The sequence below is a fragment of the Chiroxiphia lanceolata genome, chromosome 7 (assembly GCF_009829145.1).
Source record: "Chiroxiphia lanceolata isolate bChiLan1 chromosome 7, bChiLan1.pri, whole genome shotgun sequence".
Taxonomy (NCBI): domain Eukaryota; kingdom Metazoa; phylum Chordata; class Aves; order Passeriformes; family Pipridae; genus Chiroxiphia; species Chiroxiphia lanceolata.
In genome coordinates this window covers 37,734,765-37,761,583 of record NC_045643.1, presented here as the reverse complement: position 1 = coordinate 37,761,583, position 26,819 = coordinate 37,734,765, and the positions used below count along the sequence as shown (strand labels likewise).

General features: G+C 44.0%; 1 protein-coding gene and 1 long non-coding RNA gene across 3 annotated transcripts in view; one reads left to right on the top strand and one right to left on the bottom strand.

The window, feature by feature from the left end:
- Positions 1–458: 458 nt before the first annotated feature.
- Positions 459–19,174, top strand: LOC116789338. The gene is made up of 4 exons (XR_004357986.1): positions 459–487; positions 837–1,050; positions 16,170–16,472; positions 18,791–19,174. It is a non-coding gene; the product is annotated as an uncharacterized LOC116789338 (long non-coding RNA).
- The window catches only part of MBD5 (methyl-CpG binding domain protein 5), a 110,227-nt gene continuing 101,409 nt past the window's right edge, over positions 18,002–26,819 (bottom strand). For both annotated transcript variants that reach the window (XM_032693047.1, XM_032693046.1), the window contains exons 13-15: positions 25,064–25,137; positions 23,082–23,157; positions 18,002–20,958 (exon numbers count right to left, since the gene is read on the bottom strand). In XM_032693047.1, the coding sequence (XP_032548938.1) occupies positions 20,887–20,958; positions 23,082–23,157; positions 25,064–25,137 (222 nt within the window). In that variant the 3' untranslated portion in view covers positions 18,002–20,886. The remainder of the gene's footprint in view (positions 20,959–23,081; positions 23,158–25,063; positions 25,138–26,819) is intronic.

Below are 26,819 nucleotides of genomic sequence, written 5' to 3'. Positions count from 1 at the left end.
CAGTGTCCCCACTGTGTCCCCACAGTTTCCCCACAGTGTCCCCTCCGTGTCTCCATAGCCCTACAGTATCCCCACTGTCTCCCCACCCTGTCCCTAAAGTGTCCACACAGTGTCCCCACAATATCCTCACAGTGTCCCTACAGTGGCCCCACAGTATTCCCACCATGTCCCCACTGGGTCCCTGTTGTCTCCCTGCTGTCTCCCCACAGTGTTCCCACTGTGTCCCCACAGTGTCCCCTGCTCTCTGGACAAATCATCTGGTTCCTCTCCTCAGCTCGTCGGCTGGTGTGAACTTAAAGTGTTCCAGCAATAAAAAGAGCTCGTTAGAAGAGTTGAGTGACTTAGAAACAAACTCATGCTTGCACGTTTCAATTATTTGTTTATTGTCTCCACAGAATCACACAATATTTAGGGTTGGAAGGGACCTCTGGAGATCATCCAGTTCAACCAGGGGCACCCAGAGCAGGTGACACAGGAAAGCATCCAGGTGGGTTTGGAATGTGTCTGGAGAGGGAGACTCCACACCTTCCCTGGGCACCTATTCCAGTGCTTGGCTGCCCTAAATATAATGAAGTTCTTCCTCATTTTGAAGTGGAACTTGTCATGTTTTAGTTTACTAAACTCACCTCCACCTCAGAGCTGTCACAGGAGCTGTCAGTGCAACCTCCTGCCTCTGAATTAAACCAAAACTGTGAGTCAGAGCTTAACCATTTGGATCACAGTGCCAGCTGTACCTAATATTCCATTTTTTAATTAGGAAAAAATAGGTTTAGTCTCTAAATTGCCGTTCATTTTTAGTTACCTGTTGCATTTTTTATTTACATGGTTTTATACAGCAAATACAACAACCGTTCTTGACAAACACATGATTTACAAAATGAAGAATAAAGAATTGTGTCAGCTAGAGAGAGAGAGAAGGCAGATGAAACAAGCACAGTAATACACAGGAGGCAAAAAGCAAGAGGAAGAACATTACGTTCATCAGCCACGGACCCAAATTAGCTTGGGAAAGAGATGTGAAAATTGGATTAACTCCTATGAAAACATCAGGTAAATGTTCAGTAATAGTCATGTGAGCAAATGAAGCTTTAAAGGTGATGAGAAAACCAACAGAGAACAGAAGTGTGATACTTTGCTCATTTATAATTCCCTTTAAAATTTTCTATTCGTACAGTTCTTGACTTGGATTAGGACGAAGACATAAATGTTTAACAGTTGTATGGTTTCTAGCCTAGAATTTATAGCTCAGCACTGTTTTGGAAGCGGCCAAAATGGGTCTGATACCCCTAAAGTGACTCATGATTAATTGGTAGCAGCAGAGGGTTGGCATTTTCAAAGAGCCATTGTGATGTCTTTCTGCATGAGCTGTATTTTCCATAAAAATTCCATTACCTGGAGTGTGTTACAGCCCCGCTGCACAGGTGACATACATGTGGAAAGGTGAGGCAGCTGAGTGGAACAGGCAGTTCCTCCTGAAGTACTTCCTCAAGTAGCTGAAAGACAGAAAGAACATTCCTTTCTGCAAAAAAGAGGCATTTTACACACTGCTTTAAGATTTGTTTCCCCTTTCAGTCAGCACAGCTGAACAATAGATAATAATAGCCTTTTCCCTTTGTGTGCATGTTCTGTTCTTTTTCACAGCTTAAAAAATAATAATAAAAAAAAAAAGAACAAAAATGGAACATATTTACCCTCAAGGTGGCTCTTAGTCCTAAACTCATCCCATTATTTTATTTCTACAAGCAATGCAATTTTTTTAAAATGGTGCCCTGTAGGATACAGAGGGGTTTTTTTAATGTAGTCAAAAAAGCCATTGCACAGAGCTGAACATGGGCAAAACTGAAGTTTCAGCTTACATTAGTTTAGCTTTAAGCCAGAACCATCAATCTTTTAAGTGCATAATCTGATCTTTTCCTCTGGTAAAATATTACAGGTTTTCTGAAGAATTTTAGCTGTGAAAAAAATCATGAGCTGTACCTCACCTGTAGACAAAATAAGTTGTTTTTGATGCACAAATCAAGGAAATCACGTCTCAAACGAAATTACTTGTTCAGCAGCTGAATTCTGACTTGTCTTTATGTTTTCTGTGGAGATAATGGAGTTGAATATGCACATTTGAGCACTGGGTAGACTGAAACCCCCCAGATTCCACTTGAGCACCTGTATCAGTGGAAATGTCAGAGTCATATAGGCTCGGGGGCTTTTGGTTCTGCTTCTCCAGAGTGACATTTAGCACAAGGAATCCTTGTTCTCACCCTAGCTGCCTGAAGCCTGGTGGTCTTTTCTGCAAATGTATCCTGTTTCGTTGTTGTTGTTATTCCTGTTGTTTGTTTTTTGGGTTTTTTCCCTCTCACTGCATTAATCTTCTCCAAGCAGAAGCATCACTTACAGACAATTATCTTGATGTACATTATTGCAACATGACATGGCATGAGCAGTTCTATGTTCTGTATTGTTACCTTACAAGTACAAGAAGTATTAAAAAAACAAAAAAGGCACAGAAAACACAGAAACAGAGAGTCCAGAAGTGGTTTTGGCCCCTGACAAGGCACAGGGTTGTTCAGCCTTGTGGGTTGTTCAACACCTTGATGGATTGTAGGGTGTTAAGAGATAAACTGGAATTTTTAGGGTGCTAATGATTTGACTGTAAATACACAAAAATAACGAAGATAGTAAATGTTCAGAAGAATTGTCTTCTGCACCCTGCCAGCTCCAGACTCAGAGGATGCAATTAAGGAAGTGATGCTGATGAATCCACGCTCTCAAATATTCCCGGTGTTGCTGCCATTGTACATCCCGGATTCCAGTCTCATTACAGAGGGGTTTGATCTCATGTTTAAGCAAATCTTCACTAGAAGGGAGCCTAAAAGTGTCCAGGAGGCTGGCTTAGTAACTCCAGCACAAGGGAAAGTGCTGAGCTTTCCAGGAGATCCATGAATGGACTAGGGGAGTCTTTTTAAAGGTTATGAAGTCCTTCTTTCTCCTCGTGTCTGAGAACTCTGATTGAAGTGAAAGGAACCTCTGTCCTATTCATTTCAAAGGGGGTTTTGTCAGGAAAAAAGAGCTTGATCAAAGTAGCTAGTAAGCATGCTTAGTGGCTAATGTTCACAGTTAATGTATCATTCCAAACCATTTCTATTTCCAATTATTCCAGGAGTTGAGGGAACTGGCAGCCTGCACATTTTCCTCTTTAAGGTCACCAAAAAAACCTATCAGCCAAAACCTGCAATCTAGCGTGGAATAGCTTCCTGGGAGATGTAAAGCTCTGAATGGAAATTATAAAAAGTTGGAAATGGAGTTAAAATCTCGAGCCCGACGGCAACAGACACCAAATAAAACGAAATAAAAGGGCAGCTATGGAAATGGCTGATTCCCCAAATTATAGCAGGAAGGTAACGTGATGAAAAGCAGCAGGAAGCTCCTGATCTGAAAGTTTTATGTCAGGACTATTTGTGTCCAGAAATAGGTTTAAAATGAAAGGGAATTGTGCTTTCTGTGTGAGGGTTACCACGGGCATGGGAGGGTCGGCAGCTCTCTGAAGGAACCTGCTGCAGCTGCTTCCTGTGCTGTAAAATCTCGGATTCTCACTCAAAAATTAAACCTGCTCTTGACTCTAACTGTGCTCTTTTATGACACAATTCAACAAGTTCGTTACCAACAATGCAATTAGGAAAACAGATTAATTTGGTTTGGAATTATCAAGTGAAGCCATTAAGCACCTGTAGGAGTGCAGCCCAAAACCACATAAATCTGGGGGTTTACCACAGGAAAAATGTAACTTTACAGTGCAGTGACCAGGGAAGAGGAAAAACATGGTTGTGCCTGGAACCAGAAATATACTGTTAAAAGCAGTACATAATAATGATTATATTTATGGCCTTCAGTTTTGGAAGATAGGCCTTCAAGAGAGAGAGATTTATCAACTGTCATTTAGAAAGTCCTAGCAGAGAAAAATCACGAAAACCAATTTTACAAATGTATACAAATTTATCCCAAAATCTCACACCTCAGGAGGCAAACTCGAGACATTAATTTATTTATTCATTGGAATTTTGAGGAGCTGGGAGCTCCCCCGGCTTGTGCTGAAAAATCAAAAATCAAACCCCATCCTGCCACTTAAAATATCGATAAAGTCAGAATAATGGGGCATTGAAACTGTTACAATGTTTATTCAGAGTTCACAAGTCAGAGTGAAGGACTCGCCCAAAAGAGGACTTTGGAAACCTCTGCCCCAGCAGTAAGAGATGCTCCCTTTCCTCCTCAGAGCTTCGTAGTTCTGCTGCATTTCAGCACAAGGGTAGAAGTGGGGCTGCTTTCTAAAAATAAATCTGTAGGCAACTTTAAAATCATAGAATCACAGACTGGTTTGGGTTGGAAGGGACATTAAAGATCATTTAATTCCACAGGCAGGGACACTTTCCACTAGATAAAAATAAGAAATCAGGAAACACACACCAAGTGTCACTTTTTAAAATACTCTAAAGCCACACTCTTACCTAAAAACCCAACAAACTCACCTTGATCACCTCTGTCTTCTGGGTTAGTGGCCTGGATTGAACAGTTTTTCTTACTGATTAGTAATTGCAACATTTTCCCTGCCCACCTTGCTCTGAGGTTGATACCATGGGCTGATCTGGAGTAGCAGCACTCACTGGGGCAGGAATATTCAATGGAAATTCCAAGAAAATCCAAACCTTGCATGGGCATACCCAAGGCTTCCCAAGGTGTCCAGGGAAATGCTTTTCTACCAACAAAACTTGACCTTCTCTAGCAGCGTTTGTTCCTTTATCTGCAAATACCAGACCTTTATCATCACATCTCAGTCTTTTTTCCCTTCTTAATTTCTTAAGTCCTCCCACAACCCCTTAAAACCCAAATATCTCCCCAGTGCTTCTCTCCAACCAGGGCAGAACCATTTCCCGCTGCAGAAATGACCCAGGTCTCCTCAAAGCACTTCCCCTGGTGTCAGCCAGGAGGTGTTTCCCCAGGAGGGAAAGATTTTACTTTTATCTGACTCTGATGCAAATCAGAGGGAAGTTTATTGTCACTTGTATGGCAGCAGTGTCATCCTGTGACATTTTTCTGCAAAATGGGGCTGAAAGCCATCAGAGAAAAACAAGAGTCTCTCAGCAACGTTGCTGTGCACCAAGAAACAGAAATATTATCTCGGTTGCAAGAGGAGTCAAAAGGAAAATGAAAGTGCTACGTTGGAAACAAACAGTGGTGATCCTGTTTTTGTAGTACTCAGGGCACACATTTGTAATAACAAAAGGAAGCTTTTAGTCCTGGTTGTAAGTTAGGCAATCAACATGCAGATTTAAAGATGTATTCAAGCTTCACATTCCTGTACTTCCTTGTCAAATAGGGGGTTTTTTTAAGAAAACAGTACAAAAAAAGACACTTTCATTATGCAGACATCAGTCATAGCAAAGCTGATACAGTATTCCCACTTCCAAATTGCTGTTCATTGAAATCTCCTGCTCCACATGCAATCAGATCTCCATAAATGCACAAGTGCTTTACAAGAGCTGCTCCAGCAAGGTCACACCTTTACACCAGCTCTTGCTCCCTCAGGAACAACAGTGCTCAGCTCAGGAATCTCTTGGAATCTCTTGGAATCTCTTGGAATCTCTTTGCTGCACCAGCACCAAACATATCCTGGGATCGTGGCAGCTGGACATGGGGCCCTACGGGGGACTGCTGAGTGGTGGTGAGTGAGAACCTCATCCTGGGCTGGGGTTTTGAGCATGAGAAGCCTATTTTTATTTTCCAGACCTGGTGGCCACTTTCACACCATTGAAAGTGTGAACAGTCAGCCCTCAAGAAAGCGATTGGGACCCAGAGGTTGCTTCTTGCTTCTTTCTTGGTTTTTCTTTTAGGTTGGACATCAGGAGGAATTTCTCCCTGGAAGGGGTGGTGAGGCCTTGGTAGGGGATGCCCAGGGAGGTTTGGAGTGCCCATCCCTGGAGGTGTCCCAGGAAGGCCTGGATGTGGCACTCAGTGCTCTGGGCTGGGGGACAAGGGGGGCATCGGGCACAGGGGGGATTCCATGGGCTGAGAGGGCTTTTCCAACCTCAGTGATTATGGATTCTTAAGAGACTGATGATTCCACATTGCTCCCTGAAAAGATGGGAGAGGTTTGCCTGTTAGCACATGCAGCTGTTTCACGCTTGTGCTTTTGGTTCACAGTCAAACTGTGGAAAGAGGAGCAGTGAGTTTATTTTGGAAGCTGGAGATGGGCTTTTGGCAAAGGCACGGAGTGACAGGACAAGGGGGAATGGGAATGGCTTTCCACTGCCAGAGGGCAGGGTTAGGTTGGATATTGGGAAGGAATTCCTGGCTGGGAGGGTGGGCAGGCCCTGGCCCACGTTGCCCAGAGAAGCTGTGGCTGCCCCTGGATCCCTGGAAGTGTCCAAGGCCAGGCTGGATGGGACATGGAGTTGAGGAAAGGCCAGTTTGGAGCACACGCCAGCCCAGTGCCGAGAGAGCTGAGTCATCAGGGAAAGGGAAGTTTGGGGCCTGCACAGCCCCTCAGGCTCCCTCACTGTGTGAATGGAGCCAGGCACGCCTTGGGGAGCCTCTGTCTCACCTCAGATTGGTCTTTAGAGGATATTTTCACACAGCTGAGCCCAACTGTGTCTTCCTCTGAGGCTGAACTTGAAGCTGGATATGTAGGAGCCTCCTCCGTGTGTCCCAGACTCAGGTCTGGAGCACAGACAGAGCAGGACCCTCTCACAACATTTCTCTGAAGTTCACTGAGAAATAAAGGAAGAAAAGAGTGAAAAGTGGGAACTGATTCGTGGGCACGGGATGGAGCAGACAGGGAAAGAGGACACTGCTGGAAGTGAGGGAAAGGTGATGCCTTCAAACTCTGAGTGTTCACACGTGAGCCTTGGATGCTTGAAAATTAAAATCATGGAAAACTCAGGGTAGCAATAGGATGAGAGGTCAGAGTCTTAAGCTGCACCAGAGGAGGTTCAGGTTGGACATCAGGAGGAATTTCTTCACAGAAAGGATGATTAAATATTGGAATGGGTCCAGGGAGGTTTGGAGTCCCCACCTCTGGAGGTGTCCAAGAAAGCCCTCAGTGCTCTGGGCTGGGGGACAAGGCGGGGATGGGGCACAGGGGGGACCAGATGATCTCAGAGGGCTTTTCCAACCAAATTGATTCTGTGGTTCTATAACTCTGTAATATTTGTGGAATATTTGTGGTTCCTGGGCAGAAGCCCCCTCAAGGCACTGCAAACACCCAACTTCCAGTGAGCCCAGGTGATCAGGGAAGAGGCTGGATTCACTGGAAAGCCAGTGCAGAGAGGAGCAGCATCAGCTGAAAACAACTTGGAAGTCTAAGAGAACATAAGAGGTGACCAAACCACGGGGGACCGTTTCTGAAGCACCTGCACAAGTGTTGTTAAACCAACAGTTGTCACCATTTCCCTTTCTGTCCAGGTCACCCCATGGTGAGTCAATGCAAGACCAACTCCTGGCCCACGTTACTCCTCACCACTGAGCCTTTGGAGGCTCTGGTAACCTTTGTGCAAGACATCCCATGCCTGCTCGTGGGAAAATTAGGGAATGTCGCAGCCATGACGGGAGTTTCTAACCCTGAAATCCTAAATAATGCCCACGAGATTAAAAATCAGGGCACTGGTGCTTCTGGCTGCTCCAGGTGTGGCAAAAATGTCCTCAGACAAAGGAATGGCTGGGTTTGGGAATGTTCCTGCAAGTACCCGAGTGGTGTCACCAATTAATCATTCTTGGAAACAAAGGAGAAATAAAGGAGTGGAAAATAATGCCGTTATATAATAGGAAAATTACATCAGAGTTTCAGTATAAAACTTCAACTGAAGAAATACAATAGTTTTTTTTTCAAGGAGCCCAAATTAATCCATTCCCATTTTCCCCCAAGAATTCGGTGGTTGGTTAAGGAATTTCTTTTGCACAATTCTCTCTTGATTTTAAACGCACAGACATTTCGTGAGCTTTTCCTGAAGTCACAGGTTAATCCTTCAGAGGAAAACGATCCATAAATCCTGGGAGTGTCAAGGAGTTGTAATCCCAACCTCTCTGGATTATCCAAACTACATTTGTAAGCTACCAAGCTTAAGAAAACACTGCCCTCGTGTCACCTGGGACATATGAAAATATTCCAATTTGGGAAGTTATGGTTCCATCCCCAGCTTCCCTTTCCTGCTGGCACCTCTTTAATGACAGGTTTTGTTCTGCTCCATTGCCAGTTGGAAAGGGAACAGGTTCTCCCTCTGACAGGGCAACCACAACAAGGAGCTGTAGGTCTTGGCACAGGGTTGGGGTTATTAATTTGCTGAGGAACTGCTCCTCCATCCCACTGTGGGCAGAACCTTGGTCATGCTTAACCAGCACCTCTAAAGCTTTTCCTTTTCTCCAGCTGGGAATGAGAGTGGAGCCGTTGTCTCTACGGCATCAGGAGATGGGATGGTAATTTTCCCAATGGATCCTGCTGTGGTTTGGCTGTGGTTTGCCAGTCTCATTCCTGCATTTGGCCTATTCCCATGGGCACATCATCGTCCAGGACCTGTTTTGAATATATTAAATTTCATGGATTTTTCTCTTTCTTTAACCATTCCCATATTCTGTCAGCAAATGCACTTCCAGAGTCATTTCACTGCAATGGTGTAGGAGCTGGAGCTCTGGATGGATCCAACCAAACCCCGTTTCCATCTGCCATGTGATTTATAACCCGATCCTCCACCTCCGTTCCTGCCCTTCCTTTCAACGTAATTCCACAGGTGTTCTGTTCTAACTATTTTTGGAAATGGTTTTATTTGCATTACCTGTTTTGTGTTTAGCTTTAAATTTCTAATTTCAGCTACATTCCTGTTCTCCTCGCTCGGGGCAGAGTGGCCCCGTTAACATAAAGAGCCGTATGGTGACAGTTTCAAAGATTCACTGCAAATTTGATATTGGCCTGAGGATCAAAAATATCAAAAAATCTTCGGGAAAGGTGGATTTGGCGTCAGCAGTGGCAGAGCAGAGGCTGTGGTGATGCTGAGCCCTGTGGGTGGTGGTGGGTAGGGGGTTTGTTACTCCAAAGACTCCCGAAAGTCAGGATTTAAAATTAATTTATAAATAGACTTGAGAAAACAAGTTTAATGTCAGGTAGCTCCTTCAGGTCTGCTGCTGCCAACCTAAGTTCGTATTTTCCCCCAGAATTAACGGAATTTTTCATTCTCTGGTTTTGCTTTGACAAGTTTTCAGTATAAATCTTGTCTATATAAATCTTACGCGCAACCTTTCCAGAATATATTAAAAAAAAAATATCTGCTTTAAGCAAGGGCTTAATTTAAGCCTGACATGTGATTTGCTAAACAAACCTATGACTAAGGCAACACCGAGTTTGTTCAGTAGGACCAAAATTTGCTCCAGAGTGAATCATCAATGAGTAAGAGTGATGCTATCTGGAGTTTTGATCTAAGCACAGATTTGAATAATGACCTGGATTTTTTGGAAGAGCAGCTAACTAAGCAAGAAAAGGGTGTGTGGGGGGGAAATCTGTGAAGAATTCTGTGGTTGATATCACTACCTATTTTCAGCTGTATGAGTCAGGGAGCCATCACATGGATCTGCACAGAAATATCAAAGCAAATCCCACTTCAAACCCACACCACTTCCCAATATATACCCTCACTCATCGATCCCAAAAGCCAGGGAACGTCTGTCTGGCTGAAATAAAAGCCAGAGGGATCAGAGCTACAGCAACAATGAACTTTCTTAAAACAAAGCCTCTAATTTTCTGTGCAGCTCCTGCCTCTGCTGATTTGCAGCCGAACCAAGAAGGAACAGGCAGTCAAAAAGTGCCACTTGCTGAGCTCAGTAAGTGGAGTCTTCACTCTCTGCAGAGACCCAGGGAGGAAAACTGTGTGGCAAAACTGCCAAAAAAAAAATTGTCTACGTGGACAGAGATGGCACCTCGTGCAAATATTCCATAATAACAATGATTGAAAGAGCTACAGCTGTCATGCAGGGCCTAAAACCCAATGTATTTCTCCAATATTAGAAGCTTATTGGGATATAAATATGAGATACCTCTGGATCCACGGGAGGAACATCATCCGGAGTCGTTCATATCATGAAACATGAAGCCAATTACGGTGCTGGAGAAGAAAACATAACTCAATCTGTTACAGAATATTTCGGCTGAATCCCATCCTAGGAGAAGATGAAGCTTTGACAGACTTTCTCTTTTTTTTTTTTTTTTCCCCGAATATTCTGAAATGTTTTGCAAGTAGCTGCCAGATGTAAAAGGAAATTAAAAGAAGGGTTTAGGCAATATTTTAATGTGATATTCAGGATGGCAATGCTGGAAGATGAAAAAACACATTGTTTTGTACTTTTTATTTCTTTTATTGACCAATGGATTTGTAAGTCCTACCATCTTAGGACACCCTGCTCTTCTCCTCTAGGTTACAAAACCCTATAACTCAAGATTATTAGGATCTCCCCATTGTAAAGAGGATTTAGCTGTGGATTAACAAGCAAATGAAGAGGAGAAGTGGAAAAGGACACCGGGTTGTCTCGTGAGTCGACAATGTGGTGGTTGGTCAGTGGTTGACCTCGATGATCCTGGAGGTCTTTTCCAACCCTAATGATTCTGGGATTCTCTGGTTCTCCCTTAAGCTTGTGCTGGGAGCCAGACAAACCAGAGCTGGTGATCAGGAAACAATCAAAGAATGGGAGAAATTTGTCCTGTAGGGAAAGCGATGCAGGAAAACTCTGACTGGGAAAGTGCTGGATGACAGAAGGGCAGGGATGTGGTACAGTCAATACCTCCAGCAACATAAACACCACCAAAAATCAGCTCCTTGTTTTATGATTATGCATTTACTTGCACAAGGTCACACAACAACATCTCCACAAAAGGCTGAGAAAATAATTCAAGTCCATTTGGCTTTGGCTGAGAAATAATGTTTGGTGTGGGGCAGACCTAGTGATCATGGAATCATGGAATGGTTTGTGTAGGGAGGGACCTTAAAGATCATCCCATTCCACCCCCCTGCCTTGGGCAGGGACACCTTCCACTAGCCCAGGTTGCTCCAACCTGGCCTTGGACACTTCCAGGGATCCAGGGGCAGCCACAGCTTTTCTAAGTTATGGATCAGGACTCTGTAGTGTATAAAAAATGCTTTTCAGAACAAAAACACAGTCAAAGCTTCCAAAGATGGGAAAAGTGAGTGAGGAAATACCTGTGCCATGTTATTCCAGGGCAAACCACACTGTTCCATGCAGGTTGTTTAAGAGGCAGCTGGAGCTGCTGTTTGGGAAACACATCCCTCTCTCTACCATGGGCAAATCCACATCTCAACGAGAGGCATATTCCTGCATGGAGCTGGCAGGTGTCTGCCACTGCACCAGGACTGGCAGTAAGAATGGCACAAACAAGTCAACCACCTTTAATTTAATTTAATTAAGGCCATTGCCTTAATTATGGGCATTAATGCACAAACCGTGTGGCACAAGCTCTAGGTTAAGTGCCCTCTTGTATAGCAAGGTTAAATTTCGTCTTAATTTTTTTTATATTAATGTCTTGCATTCTGCAATCCAGTGCCTCATACTAATTCTAGTCCTAAACAAGAAAAGCTGGGCTTTTAAAAGCAGATCTGATTAACTGGAAACAACCAACAACCAGTTCTAGACACCAGTTGACTCCAATGCGAGCATAAGCTCCAAGTGTGGCTCCGACGATCTGAGGGGATTTAGGAGAGAAACAGCCACGTACCACTGAGACTACTGGGAAGTACCAAATCCCAGGTACAACAAATCCCCTATTTTGGCCACAAACAGCTGCCAAAACGACCAAGGGATTGGAGAAGTGATCAAATGGGAAGGGACGAGAGGCGTGTGCCTTGTTTGCTCCGACGGAGTGAGAGCTGGAGAGGGATGTGATTGCTGGCTGTGGAGGTATCAGTGCTGACACATCCAGGCAGAGAAGCTGAACAACCATCAGAACGAGGACACGTGGATGAAAAACAACCCTGAGGTTTGAAATCAGGAGGTGATTGCTACCATGGGATGATGTCCCAGTCAGAGCAAAGGGGAAAAAGTCAAATATGGCCTGATGGAGCTTAAAAACTGCCAAGGATTATGCAAAGCTCAGCTTGGTGGCACTGGCTGGGGCTTCCCCACAGGCACAGCCCTTCCACCACCACTTTGGGACTAGAAGTTTTGTTTTTAAGCATAACCTTTTAGCCTTGGTGATGCCCAAAATGTGCAAGGTCACCTCCTGGCACGGGGAACAGGAGCTGTGGAGCAGCTGGGAAAAGAAAATCAGCGAGACCGAAGGGAGAAATAAATTTCCAAATGCCTTTGGAAGCCTTTGTGGGAGAGCAATCCAATTTCCATGGAACATTGAAGCCCTGACCCAGACGTGTGAGCAGGTAACTCTGGCAAGAGTCCTCAGCAGGGTGGGTGGGAGCAGGAATAAATTTAGCCGGGTTTGCTTTGGAGATCAGACTGTGCTCATGACACTGCGCTTAGAGGATGCTCTAGAAAAGATTCCAAACACCCCCGTGTTTCTGAATTCCCTGAAACACTGAACAGAAGCAATTGTCTGAAGGAAGAGTTCTCTCAGATTTCAAACACAAAAAGATAATGTGCAACTTGAGTTAAAAGCAGCTATTTCGAGACAAGACAACTTTGGTTTCATGGTTATTTACCTGATACAGCGGGTCCTGATGACTTTCTGCAGCAGAGGGTTTAAAAGAAACCTTTATAACTTTTATTTTTCTGAGAAATGTAAACTTTGAGCTGTTTTGCTTATTCTTTGGTTCCAGAAACGAGCAGGAGAGAACATGAACTTCTGACCAGGAGTTGTGCCCTTACCTGGGCTTGGTTTTATTGAAGAATGAAGCTGAAATAAACTTCTTTGAGATTTAAGAGTTAGAAGTTAGGAGGCCCCTAACTCATGCATATTTTCAAGGAGAAATCTCATTCCTTCTTTTAAGAATCATTACAAAAGCCCACAAACAACACCATGGGCCTGATAGTAAAGGGCAGATAATTAGTGACAGCTCTGTAACACATGTTATTAATCCTGCTTGGGGAACATCCTGAGATTATCTGGATGGTGCCCCAACAGCTGGATTCAGGGATGAGACATAGGGATAAATCTGCCTTCCCTGTAAATGGGAACAGGGGGGGCTGAAGGATGGAAGCACAACCCTCACCTTTTCTTCTGCCCCTTTCCCAGGGTGGGAATGGCCCCTCCTTGGCCTGGCCCAGCTCATGCTGAGAAGTGCCCTGGCTCTGAGCAGCCTGTGGAACATTTGCTCTTCTGAAAGCATTTGACACATCTGAGATGTTCATCTCCTACAAGTTTTCAGATCAAAATCAGGAAGCCATTACCCTTTGCTTTCATTTAGAAAGTAACTGCACTCACTTTGCTGCAGGTCCAACTATCCTCCTGATACACTTCATTCCCTCTTGATCCATTATTTTATTGGATACTTAAGTCACCCTTATCAGGCAGTTAATAAGAGGATCGTTGTCGCTAATTAATGGCAACATCTTCCTCTGAAAACTAATTAATAGAAATGCAGCATCCATGTCCTTTGGAATGTGGCTCTGTTGGAATATCTTGCTAATGACGCCTTGGACACTTCCAGGGATCCAGGGGCAGCCACAGCTTCTCTGGGCAACATGTGCCAGGGCCTCCCACCCTCCCAGCCAGGAATTCCTTCCCAGTATCCCATCTAATCCCACCATCTTTTAGTTTAAAGCCACTCCCTCCTGTCCTACCATTCCATGATTCCATGGAGGACGAGCGTGCAGGCGCAGCAGAGGGAGCTCAGTTCGGGGGACAGACGCGATAACATCTTGTCGTACACACGCCGTAATTAATTTTAATTTACTTAATTAACAATTCAGTCTTTGGGGAAGGAAGATGAAAAAGTTCCTTCATAAAGTGACAATGGGTGATTGTTCTCGGCTTCTTATCCTGGAGGCACTGGGGATAATGAGAGCTGGGGAAATACTTGGATAGATTGATTATATGGAGGGGATGGGAGTCCTCCGGCACAGGGCTTCTGTAACGGGCACCTCCTCCCCCTTCCCATCTTCCCAAGGAATTCAACTTGGGGTCAACACACGGAAAAGTAAAAGTTCTCCTCAAAATCCCATTTTCATTTGAAGACTCACGGTGTGGGAGGTCGGGTACGGATTTAACCTCTGCCAGAAATAATCACCCCTTCGCCAAACACTCAATCAACAGACAACAGAAGCTGGGGAAATGATGCTATTAAGATCTGAACGTGGAAATTCCCAGTCCTTTTCCCTGGCACGCATAAAAATAAAACGATATAAATGAACCCCGGCAGATGCAGCGTCATATGGAGTCGCTTAATGGCAACGCTCAGCCTTCCAAAAGGAGATTTACATCCACAGTCGCTCCTAAAACTTGACATTTGCGTGGAATAATTCAGAATTTGCTGCTTGCTGGGCTTTGTTGCCTTTCTTACACCCCTCGGTGCTGCTAGTTCTGCTCTTAGCAAAGCCCATCCCTTCTAACAGATGCAGATAGTTTGTTGTTACTCCGCAAAGCTCGGTTCTGTGTTTCGCTAAACCCAGCTTAAAAGTGCCCCCTCGAGGACTCTTTGCCTGTCACAGATTTAATTTGCACCATTACTGGGCTTCAGCCTAATTCCCCCACAACTATTCCAAGTATTTTAACAAGGATCACATGTTGGACATGTGTTTCCATGCCTACGTGTGTCCCACTTCAGGACAAACTCATTCCACCTCACTCCTTGTACGGATGCGAACGAGGTGCTGGCAGGACATTCCTGTCCTGCAGATAAAAGGTGTTGGAAGCTACATCTGGATCCAGCAGCTGCCCAAAAACTGGTCCCAGTGGGTGCTAAAGCAGGACTTTATAAGCAGTTTTATAAAAGTTATTGTCCTATCTTATTTTAATTTTATTTATTTTAGGGTTGCAAATACCAAACTTGTACTTCTATAAATGTCCTAAGTTTGTTCTCATTTTTGAAAAGTATTTAAAAAAAATTGTTGTATTTATTTAGTTGATTTCTAACACTTTATTCTATTTTTTTTTTTTTTCATTCTGTCATAACCAAGTTGTCCATGACAAAGGTTTAGGCAGTACCAGGTTTTTCCTGGCACTTACTGTGACACCTTGGGAAGCAGCTGCTGCCTGTGTGGGTCTGTGGGCTCTGCTCCATCTCCCACTTTCCTCTGAGAAAAATCTCAGAGAGGTTCCTTTATTAAATTCCAGACTGGTTTGGGTTGGAAAGGACCTTAAAGCCCATCCCATTCCACCCCCTGCCACGGGCAGGGACACCTCCCATCAGCCCAGGTTGCTCCAAGCCCCGTCCAACCTGGCCTTGGACACTTCCAGGGATCCAGGGGCAGCCACAGCTTCTCTGGGCAACCTGTGCCAGGGCCTCCCCACCCTCCCAGCCAGGAATTCCTTCCCAATATCCCACCTGTGATCTCCTATTTGTTATTTTGATTGATGAAACTTTTAAGGTGGATGAGACCAAGACTGGGACTACAGATTCTCCTTTTGGTCACAATCAAACAGAAGACAGGATGGGATAGGATGGGATTGGGTAGGATAGGACAGGACAGGATGGGACAGGACAGGATAGGATAGGACAGGATGATAGGATAGGATAGGATAGGATCGAGGAGAGGACAGGATAAGAAAAAAGTTTCCCCTTATTTTTCAGGGGTGAATCTTCCCTTTTTCCTCAGCAGCAGAGAGCTCAATCCCACAACTGAGAAAGATAATGACAAACCCCAATAATTTTTGTGTTATTTTTATGACATTTTCTGTCCCTGGAGAAAAATCAGCGAGAGGAGCAAGAAATGATTTTCCTGGAACTGCAAACGAGCGGTGTTTCTATCAGGAGTTTAGAATTGCTTCTCTTTGAAAGAGGCTTGAAATGATTGTGATTTGACGAGATGGGAACTTGTGAAGTAGGATTAAGAACGTGTCCATCCCATAAACCTGTTTTCTGTCTGAAAAGTTGGGTCCTCACAGCAAACTCTGCAACCCCCCCGTGAACATGCTGGGGGTTTGTGCGAAGTAGAACCCAGCTGAGTAGGAACCGGGTGTATTTTTGAACTCAAAGTATTTATTCTTCCCTATTTATTCCATTTGTTCTTCCATTTAGGGAATTATTAGTGCCCAAAGGACTCACCTGCAGCATGGACCTGGATGTGGAGGTGGCTGGAAAAGCCTTTGTTCCCCATCCCACTCTGTACCTGGTTTAGCTCCCTTCCCAGCCGGGCCCAACCCACGGCTCAGCCCTGGATCACTCCCTCACCGGGATCCATTCCTGCCTGGAATTCTGAAACAACAGTGACAGTGGTTCTCTTGGACTTGTGTCAGCCTGTGCCAGTGCTTTCCTGGGATCTGGACACAGGAATATGTGAGGATGCTCTTGCTCTTCCTTCTCCACCCCGCTTCATCCCGTGTAAGTACATCAAACCCCTTCCCGTCTCCCAGACCTCTTCCAAAATAGGCATTTCCAGAAAGAACTATTCTAAATATATATATATATATAATTTGTTTCCTGTTCTAAATCCTAACCCCTCACCTTCTGTTGGGATGACAATTCCAAACACTTCTCCTGACAGATGGAATCTTTCGCAGGGGATATTTCGAATCAAATCTTCCATTTTAAAGTTTGGGATTTTTTTTCTTTTTTTTTTTTTTTTATTTTATTATTTTGTTTAAAGCAACAACAAAAATTGCTTTCAAGTGTTGGCAGCCGAGGGATCAACTGTAAAACCTGGCACAGAGAAATGAGCCGTGGGGGCCCGATTTCCCACTGCTGGGCTTTCAAAGGCAAAGCAAATGTAAGGGATCATCAGTCCAAGTTAAACTGGAGGTGGCCAGTGGGAATTTTTGGGGAGCACAAGGATAACCAGAGACACGAGGAGCGGGGCAGGAGTGCTTGGTGGGCTGGTCTGGCAGGTCCATGGAAACCCCTCAGCTCGTGAGCTGACAAATTTATTTTGGGTAGGACTTTTTTAAAGCCTCAAAGTGTTTCTGCAGCATCGATTTGCCCCCGGAGCGAACCGAGGGGGAATTCCCCGCGGGGAATATTGAACTAAACGACCTGTTGGTGTGGTTGGGATTCCTGGAAATCTTAGGGATTTTGGGGGGATCCTGAAATGTGGATATTGAGTTCAGCCTGGTGGGAACAGCGGAGTGAAGGGTGGGATGGGAGGCGTTTTGGGTGGGTCTGTTGCTGGGATGTGCCGTGTGAGCTGGGATGAGCTTCCACAGCCACCGGCTCCCTCAACTTACCCGTCGGACGCCGCCGCCGCCGCCAGGAGCTCCATGGCAATGCCCAGCTATGGGATTTGCAGTGTCAGCTGTGGATTCTCTTGGCCTTCACGCCCCTAAATCGCCCTCAGCACTGCTGGTCGCTATTTAACCTGGCAGAGGTGCCCTGTCTAAGGCCGGGCATCCCACGGTGGCACCGTGCAAAGCCATCGGAACACGGAGTCCCTGCCCCGAAGAGAACAGCACAGGAACTGTTTTTTCTGGTGATTTAATCATAATATTGACAACTTTATCAAAAAATTACAAAACTGATATTAAAAAAATCCTCTAATTCTTAGTAAGACTAGAATGGGTTTGTTTTTTTTTTTTTTTCTTTCTTTCTTTTTAAAAATAGAAAAGCACTTTTAATGCTACGGCTCTTCTGGAATTCTCACATTACAACCCTACATAGCAAAATACAAATTGTAGCTAAGAAAGGTACCAGTCCTAAGGTAATTCAGTCCACCACGAGCCCTCTAATATCTCTAGACCATCAAACTCAGGGACTCCAAAAGGATATCACATCACTTAGAAACCTTCTGCAAAGCTGATTGAGGAAAGACCTTTAAATTTTAAGTTCCTTTTAACCCCTAAGACCTTAGACTGTGAGGAAAACAGACCTGGGACATCAGAGGTGGGGTGGGTTTGTTTTTTGTTTTTTTTTTTTTGCCTTTTTTTTTCTTTAATTTTCCAACTATGTGAATCTTAGTTTTGCAGCTGACACCAGCCAAAGGTTTTCTGTCAGAACACGAAGAAAATCCACTGGAATAAATGAAAATATTTTCGTTGTTGTTCCGTTTATGGTGTTCACAAAACGCACCATAACAGAAAGAGGAATTATTTCCTTTAATTTGAACGTCATCTGAATGACTCAACCACATTGTCACCCACTCAGCAAAAAGAAAGCATAATAAATAAATAAATAAATAGACAAGAATACGTAACACTTTTACATCCTCAAGGAATCACGTCGTTCCCTAAAATCTACCGAGGTCCTGATCGACGCCGTGGGCTCGCTGTACTCAGCCACTTCACTTTGGGGTGATTGTGCCATATTAATGACAAATAAAGTGGTGTTCCACTTGCCACAATGGAGTATTTTTTCTTTTTTTTTTTATTTTTTTCTTTTTTTTTCCCCCCTCCACCTTTTAAATATAGGAATTCTCTCTTAAATTAGAAAGTAGGCAAAAAGTACTTTTTTTTTTTTTAAATTTTCCTTTTTTTTTTAAGTCTTCTATTAGAAAAAATAGAGATTTCTTAAACAAAAAAATAATAAGGTAGAAAGAGAAGGGTTGGGCCTCCATCAAAAAAGTAGATTATGCTTTAATGCAAAGAGAAAGAAATGGCTCTACGGGCAAAATTCAAGTATGAGTGACCAGTTTTTTTAATTGTAAAGTCGGTGCAACATTTTTTGAAAATGTTACAACACTGCACGACCTGTAACGCTCACAATATTTACAGGAACTGCTTACACGAAACCAGGAAAACTCGGCAAGAGAGGAGAAAAAAAAAAATCGGTCTGGACTGAAAGCAAACTACTCCTGCCCCCCCAGCAATGCCTCATCCACCGAGGGGAGCGGGGCCACGGAAACACCGGGGAGTACAACACCTAAACGCTCCCAGGAGCTTGGAACACAGCTCTGGGATGGGATGGGAGGCAGCGGGGGCTCAGGGAGCCACGGACACGCCCGAGGGGCACCGGTGACCGGAGCGACGCGGGACGGAAAAACGGGAGCACCCCAAAACAGCGGGAATGGGAACCCAGCGGAGCAGGGCCATGGAGCTGCCCCATGGAGCCGAGGGGTCCCGCCCGGGCCGGAGGGGACGAGCCCGGAGGAGCCCAGAGGTAGGTGCTGCGTGCCCGGGAACGCGGGAGCCCAGCCCAGGGAATCGTCATCCTCGGGGTCATTCCTTCGGACACGCACCGGGGGACCTGGGACAGGAGCAAGGAGTTGGGATCCTGGCGCCCTGGAGACCCCAGGGAGGTGATCGCTGCCAGCCCTCGCTAGAGAGCGACACCGGGAACGCGGGGGGAAAGGAATCTGAGGTAAGTGGTGATCCCGGATGAAGGACTCCACCCCGGGACTGGGAATGGTGAGCAGAACTATCCCAGGAAGCCTTGAGGATGCCACGGCTCCCCTCACCATCCCCACCACCCGTGGGGAAAAAGAAAAATGAAATCCAATGGAAAGAATGTTGTGCTACACTCCCGTTGGTTAAGTTTATAATGGCTCATAGCTTTAGACTTTTAAATCTGTAGTGTATTAATTTCTTCTTTTTTCTACATATGTTTCACATTTCTCACTTAATATAACATAAATAATTTGGTTAATAGATTTAACCTGCGCATTTCAGCCACATTAATATATATAAGAATCTGTTAATGGTATAAATAATTCTTTTTAAATAAAATAAATCTGATATGTTACATAATACTGATAAAAATCACTGCTGCTAATAAGTTTTGTAAGCCACCCTTAACTCCTTTTTGTGTTTCAATACCGAGGGATGGACAGCGGGATTACCTTTTCCAGAGCACTGCCCTTCCATTCTACTGCCAAACCAACTGGAACCAACACTGATCCCTTCTCAAAGCAGGGCCTCTGCCCCCCTGCAGGGTTAATGAAGTTAGAGAATCTCAGCTAATTAATCCAGGGGGTCAATGTTAGGGGGGGGTATCGACTGGTTAGTTCCTCAGGGGGCTCTGAAACCTCACCTACAGAAATGCTTGACTAAAACAGGCCTCCTACTGTTCCTTTTTCCTCTTCAATCCAACCTACAGCATCCTACTGGAAAAGCTACGGAAACCAAAAGCAACCGACGGCCGCGGCCTCGGAATTCTCCATCGGAGCTGCGATCCCACATCCCATGGGGGATCTGCACTCTCCTGCAGGGACCTGAGTGGAGTACAGCACTTCCAGGCAAGGCTCATTCCAAACAGACAGGATCCATGAGCACTCAGTGGCGTGAAGGGGATGTCATAATTAAGGTATTACATAATCATGCCTTCTCTCTGCTGTTAAATACAAAAACAGCATCTTTTACATTATCATATAAAAGCATTTAGGCTGTATTTTTATTTATCACTTTACACTGGTAGTCTCTTGTATGTGTACTCAATAGAAACCAAAGAATTTTGTACACTATTTTTTGTACAATAAAAGATAAAGTGTGCATTAGGTACGCTTGTACATGACAATATTGTACAATATTTACAGTTCAGATATCACCAGGAAATTCTGTATTATCTATATACACAAGGAAAATTTCTCAGAAACATTTGGACTATTTCTTATAATCACAATTTTTAGTATCATAGAAAAAAAAAAAATTCAGTAATCATCTGACATTGTTACTGCAACCATTCCAGATTTCTGATTGGCTTCTCCAGCAACTTCTATCCCTCCTGATCATTCCAAATCTTGTCCCACTGCCCGGCGTGTGCCCCGCTGGCATCGAGCTGTCCCCACATAAATAGTGATGTACCAGCCTAGAGCAATACCTACAGATGGACTCAGTGTTCACAAGTACTGGACCAGTAACAAAGACATTCAATGTTATCTAGAGATCTTCCTCCTCTTGAGTTTTGGAGGCTTCACTTGTCTGTCTCCCTGTGGGATTGGGTGGACCTAAAAATAAGTATATTCACAGGTTAGCAAAGGACAGTGGGCAGGGGGGTCAATGAGCTACAGGGTTGATTAAAGGGCTGTTAGGAAACAGGGCTCAATATTCCACAGCTGCACAGAAGCCTGAATTAAAGGAACTTCAGGAATTCTGAGGAGCTGGGAGGAAAGGGTGGATGCCACATCCCAAACCAGCTGCAGTGATTGGGAAACCACATAACCAGGACCTGATGCCCCAACTGCAATTCTGTCAGATTGTCAGTGGCAAACCTGGAGAGCCTGTCAGGACAAGAGCCATGAGGTGGGAAGCAGGTGGTGAGAAAATGCCAGGGAAAGCCAGGGCAGTCCAGCCCAGGGCTGTGGGGTTATTAAGGAATCATCAGCAAACTCCTCGGCCTGTGTTTCAAAGGAAACACTCAATTCTGAGCCAAGGGCTGGACTGATCTGAGAGCAAAACAATTTTCCATCAGGAGAAACCAAGTGGGAGAGGAGGAGGAGGAGGAGGAGGAAGGCTGGGGCCTGGTGTGGAATTCCACCACCATCTGTCGGCGGCAGCTGCAGCTTCCCAAGAGCAGGAACAGATCCTTCAGCACTTCCCGGGCCCTTCCCAGCTCCTCCAGCCCCCTGCCATTCCCTGCCTCTCCCTCCTGCAGCTGAGGATCCCACACGTTTTCCAGCTCAAACTGACTGATGCCTGAGCTGTAGTAGCTGAAAAAAAAATGCAAGTCACTAAAAAGAGGAGTGCTGATTCCTGGGAGTGTTTCTAGGAATGGTAATCTTCATGGAAATGAACCCTGAGCACGAGTTCCGTGCCCGGATAATTAAAATATAAATCAAGATGCTGCACTGACACTCAGGTGCATCAGTTTGGTGTGACAGAGCCACCAGCTCAGCAAATCCACTTCCAGCAGTGACAGTGCACAGCAGCTTTCGGAATTCCTGGATTTACACATGGAAAAGGTGTCAGCAGGATGGTCCAGCCCGACCCCACATCCCTGATTTCATTGTAACAGACCCACAGTCAGACCCTGCTTTCCTGGTCCTTCCCAAGACAGCAGGGAAACACCCCTTGTTTTAAATCAAAGCTCAAATCCCAGTTTGTAAAATTCAGAAGTTTAAGCAAAATATCTGATTTTGTTATTACCCAGAGCAGCCACTAAAAGCTACTGAAAAACTTATTTAATATTCCTTGGTGGCTCTGAAATCAGCTCTGTTCTGCAGTTATCATTATATCTATAAAGAATATATATATATAACATACATTATATAGAAATATATACAAAGAAAAATATCTATATTCTTATATATGCACATATATAATTCATATAATATATAGATTATATATAAATACATATAAAGAAAAAAGAATATTCTTATATATTTCCTTTTTATACTCCAGAAGCTCCCCTGAAGTGTTACTCGCACTTCCAAGCATGTTAATTAATTATTTGAATTATTCAAATAATTAATGGAATATTCATTTCCATTCTTGAATAATTAATTACTAATTATAAGGTCTGGGAGGTTGCATGTGCTGTGGTAGATTTTTTTTTTAAAATTTTCCAGTGGGCTCCAATGAAATTACAACTAAATATGAAGATGAGAACATTATATAAACTAAATTCTATATCAGGAAGATTCTGGACTGAGATAATAACAGTGAATTATGGTAGAAAAACCACTGTTGGACGTGATATTAGAAATACTCTTTTTTAAAACTTACCTTTCATGGCAACATCTTTCATTTCTCATGAGGAAAACTTTATTCCAAGAGTTTTACATGCAAAGAATGATCCTTTCAAATGTGGTTTCTACTCAAACTGAGAAACAAATGAGCCTGATTTTGTGTCATTAGTGAGAGAAATCCCCTGGAACAGGAGTGGGACTGGAACTGATCCCAGTATTTTCAGGGTGGAAATCTCTTGTCAAAAGCAATGAAACTGGCAATGCAACTAAAATTCTACGACTTTTCCCGTCTTTCAGAACTACCTGACATCTGCAAACTGCCTCTTAATGCAGGAGAACCATTGAAAATTCCACATTACTGAAGGAAATAGAAACAAAAGTTGGTAGGAAGCAACCCAAGCCCACCCTCCCTCACGAGCAGGGACAGAGGAAAAGGAACTTACATTCCCAGACATTTTGTCTAGTTCACTCATGGCCTCGTGTATAGCAGCTTCTAAATGGTTATTTAGCTTTCCACTTCTAGGAGGAAAAGAAATAATGCATCAGTCATCCTGGGTAACAGCAGAAAAACCCTTAAAAATGAATGATAAACACAGGAACTCCTTGGGAATGTTGTAACTGTGGAGCCTCCCAGGCTGTTGGAGCACAAGCAGGAAGATCAGACCTCTGGATAATATTATGGGAAGTGAGGCTTGTGTTGGTATTGCTGAAGAAAAGTTAAATATCCTTCTAACTTTAAACAGGTGTTGCATTAATTACCTCAAATATTCCTGGTTTGACCCTGGAATGAAGCACCCCAAGGGCTGTGGGACAGCTGGGGGGAAGACTTTGTTCTTCCAACCCCAAATTACCCCAAGGCACTGAGAAACACTACTATGGGCATCCAGGAAGTGCTGTCATCCTTGTTATCCTGCCTTGGAGAGGCAGGAAGGAGAGGAAAAGGAGGAAGAGGAGGAGAAGGAAGAGAACCATCTCAACCATCTGTATCCTGAGGGGAGGTGGTGGCACAGACAGGGAAGGGAACACCTTGTCCCCAGCTGGCACAGGGGGTCAGTCCCTCACAGGAGACACTTCCTATAAAAACCCTTCCCTCTAATCACAGAATCACAGGATGGGTTGGAAGGGACCTTAAATCCCATCCAGTGCCACCCCCTGCCATGGGCAGGGACACCTTCCACTAGCCCAGGTTGCTCCAACCTGGCCTTGGACACTCCCAGGGATCCAGGGGCAGCCACAGCTTCTCTGGGCAACCTGGGCCAGGGCCTCCCCACCCTCCCAGCCAGGAATTCCTTCTCAGTATCCCCCCTAAATCTCCCCTCTTTCAGCTGAAGGTCATTCCCCCTCTGGTTAACCAGGAAATCAAGCTCATCAGCTCAGCTGGGATGTTCTTCCCAAAGTCATTAATCAATGACTTTGCCACATAAATCTAGAACAGTACATGGGAAAATGAGGAAGGGTCCATGAGGAGACAGTAAAGGATTTGACCCATGAGATAAACTGAAACAGGGATGATCTGGGAAAAAACAATCACCAAAACTGTCTATCTGGCATAAAAAAATCACTTCCTTTAAGTATACAAGTGACATATAAATAAAAGCAAAGCTCACAACTTAAAAGGAGGGGAAGAGGGAGAACTGACTTGGAATTCTAACTTATTGAGAACTGACTTGGAATTCTAACTTAGACTTAAGGAATATATTTTCCCTGCCACAGCAAATACGCAGCAGCATCACAGAACAAACCCAATCCCAATTTCTACTTTGTCATCCTTTTAGAAACATCCAGAGGGGTTTTTTTTTACCCCCAAACTCAATAATTTTCCTGGTTTTGTCTATCCTGATGCTTCACATCCCAGTATTTGCTGTCTCACACTGTTCTATCCTTGTGTTTTCACTAAAAGCTAAAAAGGAGGATAAACCCCACCAGCTCCCCCAGGTCTGACCCAGGGCTCTGCACTGGGTTGGTTAAACACAGCCAGGCCCTATAAGTCCTAAAACACTTCCCAGCAACGGGAAATAACGGGAATGTCTCTGAATAAACCTGTTCAAAAAACCTGAATAAAAAGGGAATTTCTCTGAACAAACCTCTGCCAGAGGGAGAGGGAGGAGAGAAGGGCAGAGCTGGTTAAAAAGCGATATTTAGTCATAATATTTTTGATGTTATGACTTTTTTTTGGTAAAAAACTAGAAAATCAGGAATCCTTCCCAGGAAAGCTCACACAAGCAGGATGACATTTCACAGGGGCTACTGGAACTACCAGGAGAGGCACTAAAAATTCAGATATCCAAGGTCTTGGGTGAGTCTGTGACTCTCAGAACCAACAGGAGGAATCAGAGAATTATCTCCTCAGTTGGGCTTCACCAAAAGGGAAGCAAAAAAAGTGGGATGGTTGCATTTCCCTGGTAAAGAAGGAGGATTTACTCACTTCCTGTTCCTTTTCCTGGCTCGGCTGTAGGCCTCCAGCCCCTCTGTTAGTGTCTTCAGCTTCTCTGGCTCCACCTGAGTGAAGGGATGAACACCAAACCACGTTACCCAGAGCTGCAATCCCCACACATCGCTCTCACCCCCCTGGCAGCCTGGAATCTCATCCCAAAAAACCAGGCAGGCACAGCAGGCTCCACCCTGGAAAGCTTTAAAACACTGGGACACATGATACAGTCCTTACAGGTGCCCTCAATATCAAAGTGTTTCCATCACCTCTGATTTCTGGGTGGAAAACTGAAGGCCAAATTCCTTCCTATTCCAGAGGAAAAGCTTTATTTGTGCTTTAGGAATCCACGACTCCTCACTAAAAGAGTCTTAAAATCAGTTATTTTAATTTTTTTCTTTAATTTAAGAACATCCTTTAGCAACCTGCTGAGTCAGGGATGGATTTGGGCAAGGGCCAACACTGGTATCTGAGTGTGTTTGAACTGGAAATTTGAACTGTGGGTATTTTAAGCAAGGGGTACCAGTTCATCCCAGTACAAACAATAAAAGCAAGAAGATAATTAATTAATTATATCATCTCTGTAATTTTAGCATTTGCATTCTCAAAACTTGAGTCCACTTAACTCGATTATTTTCATGTGGCTCAAGCAACTTCTGCTTGTGAAAACGACCAAATCAGGATTTATGACACACCAACCTAAAGGAAAGCTGAATTCTTTTTTTCTTTGCTACATCTTGATTGGTATTTTTTAACTGAACAAGAACCTGCTTTGTTAAAAGTACAGCTTTTGTGTTCTGACACAGGGAAAATGAATTCTATAAACACAAATTTATTAAGTTCGTACAACGCAAAAATGAGATTGAAATGCAAATTCCCTCCAAACTCAGCCTTTTCAATTCCTAAATAATTTATATGCCCCACGGAACTGATGTTTGGATGTGACAAGGGGGAAGTTAATGAGTGAGCAGGTTGTCAAAATCTCTAAAAATACAAGTTTAGATCCAATTCCCCAAGTCTTGACTCAGGCCTGTGCTAATGAAATTGGGGAATAATTCCAGGAGTCACTAATGGAGGAATCTGCATGTGGGGAGGTGAGAACTCAATTTCCAGGAATTCAATTCAATTATGCCACAAATTGGAGCGTTTTCCCCCTTAAAACTGTGCTCACTTTTAATGCAAATACTTCCAACAATTCCTCTCCTCGCTGGATTTTGGAAGAACACAAATGCACAGGGAAGAAACAGAACTTATTGGAAACCTGGGGAGCTTTTCCAAGGCAGGGAATTATCCCTTTCCATGGGTACCTAGAGAACAACCTGCCAGGGGCTGTCACCACCTGCCACAAGATAAATGAGAAGGTTCAAGGCTAAATAAGAATATAAAGAATTAATATCATGTTTGAGTGATAAAGGACTTGTGTTCAGCAACAGAAAGGACTCCATGTCTTCATTACTGGTATCTTGTGATGGTTATACATTAAAACCCACTTTTTAAAAAGAAGTATCAAATTACTACAAAACAGGGCATCCAAAGCAAGTCTACCAGATTAATAATTAATAATTATTAATATCAATAATAACAACCATTAATAATAAAATAAGTAGCAACACTAAATCATACACACAGATGGGGTTTCCAGCACGTGGATAAGTCACACCTGTAAGACTAGAGAAGCCCAGTTTAACCAGCCCAGTTTAACCAGCCCAGTTTAACCCATTAAGGACAGTGTTTGCCCTGAGCAGATTGACCA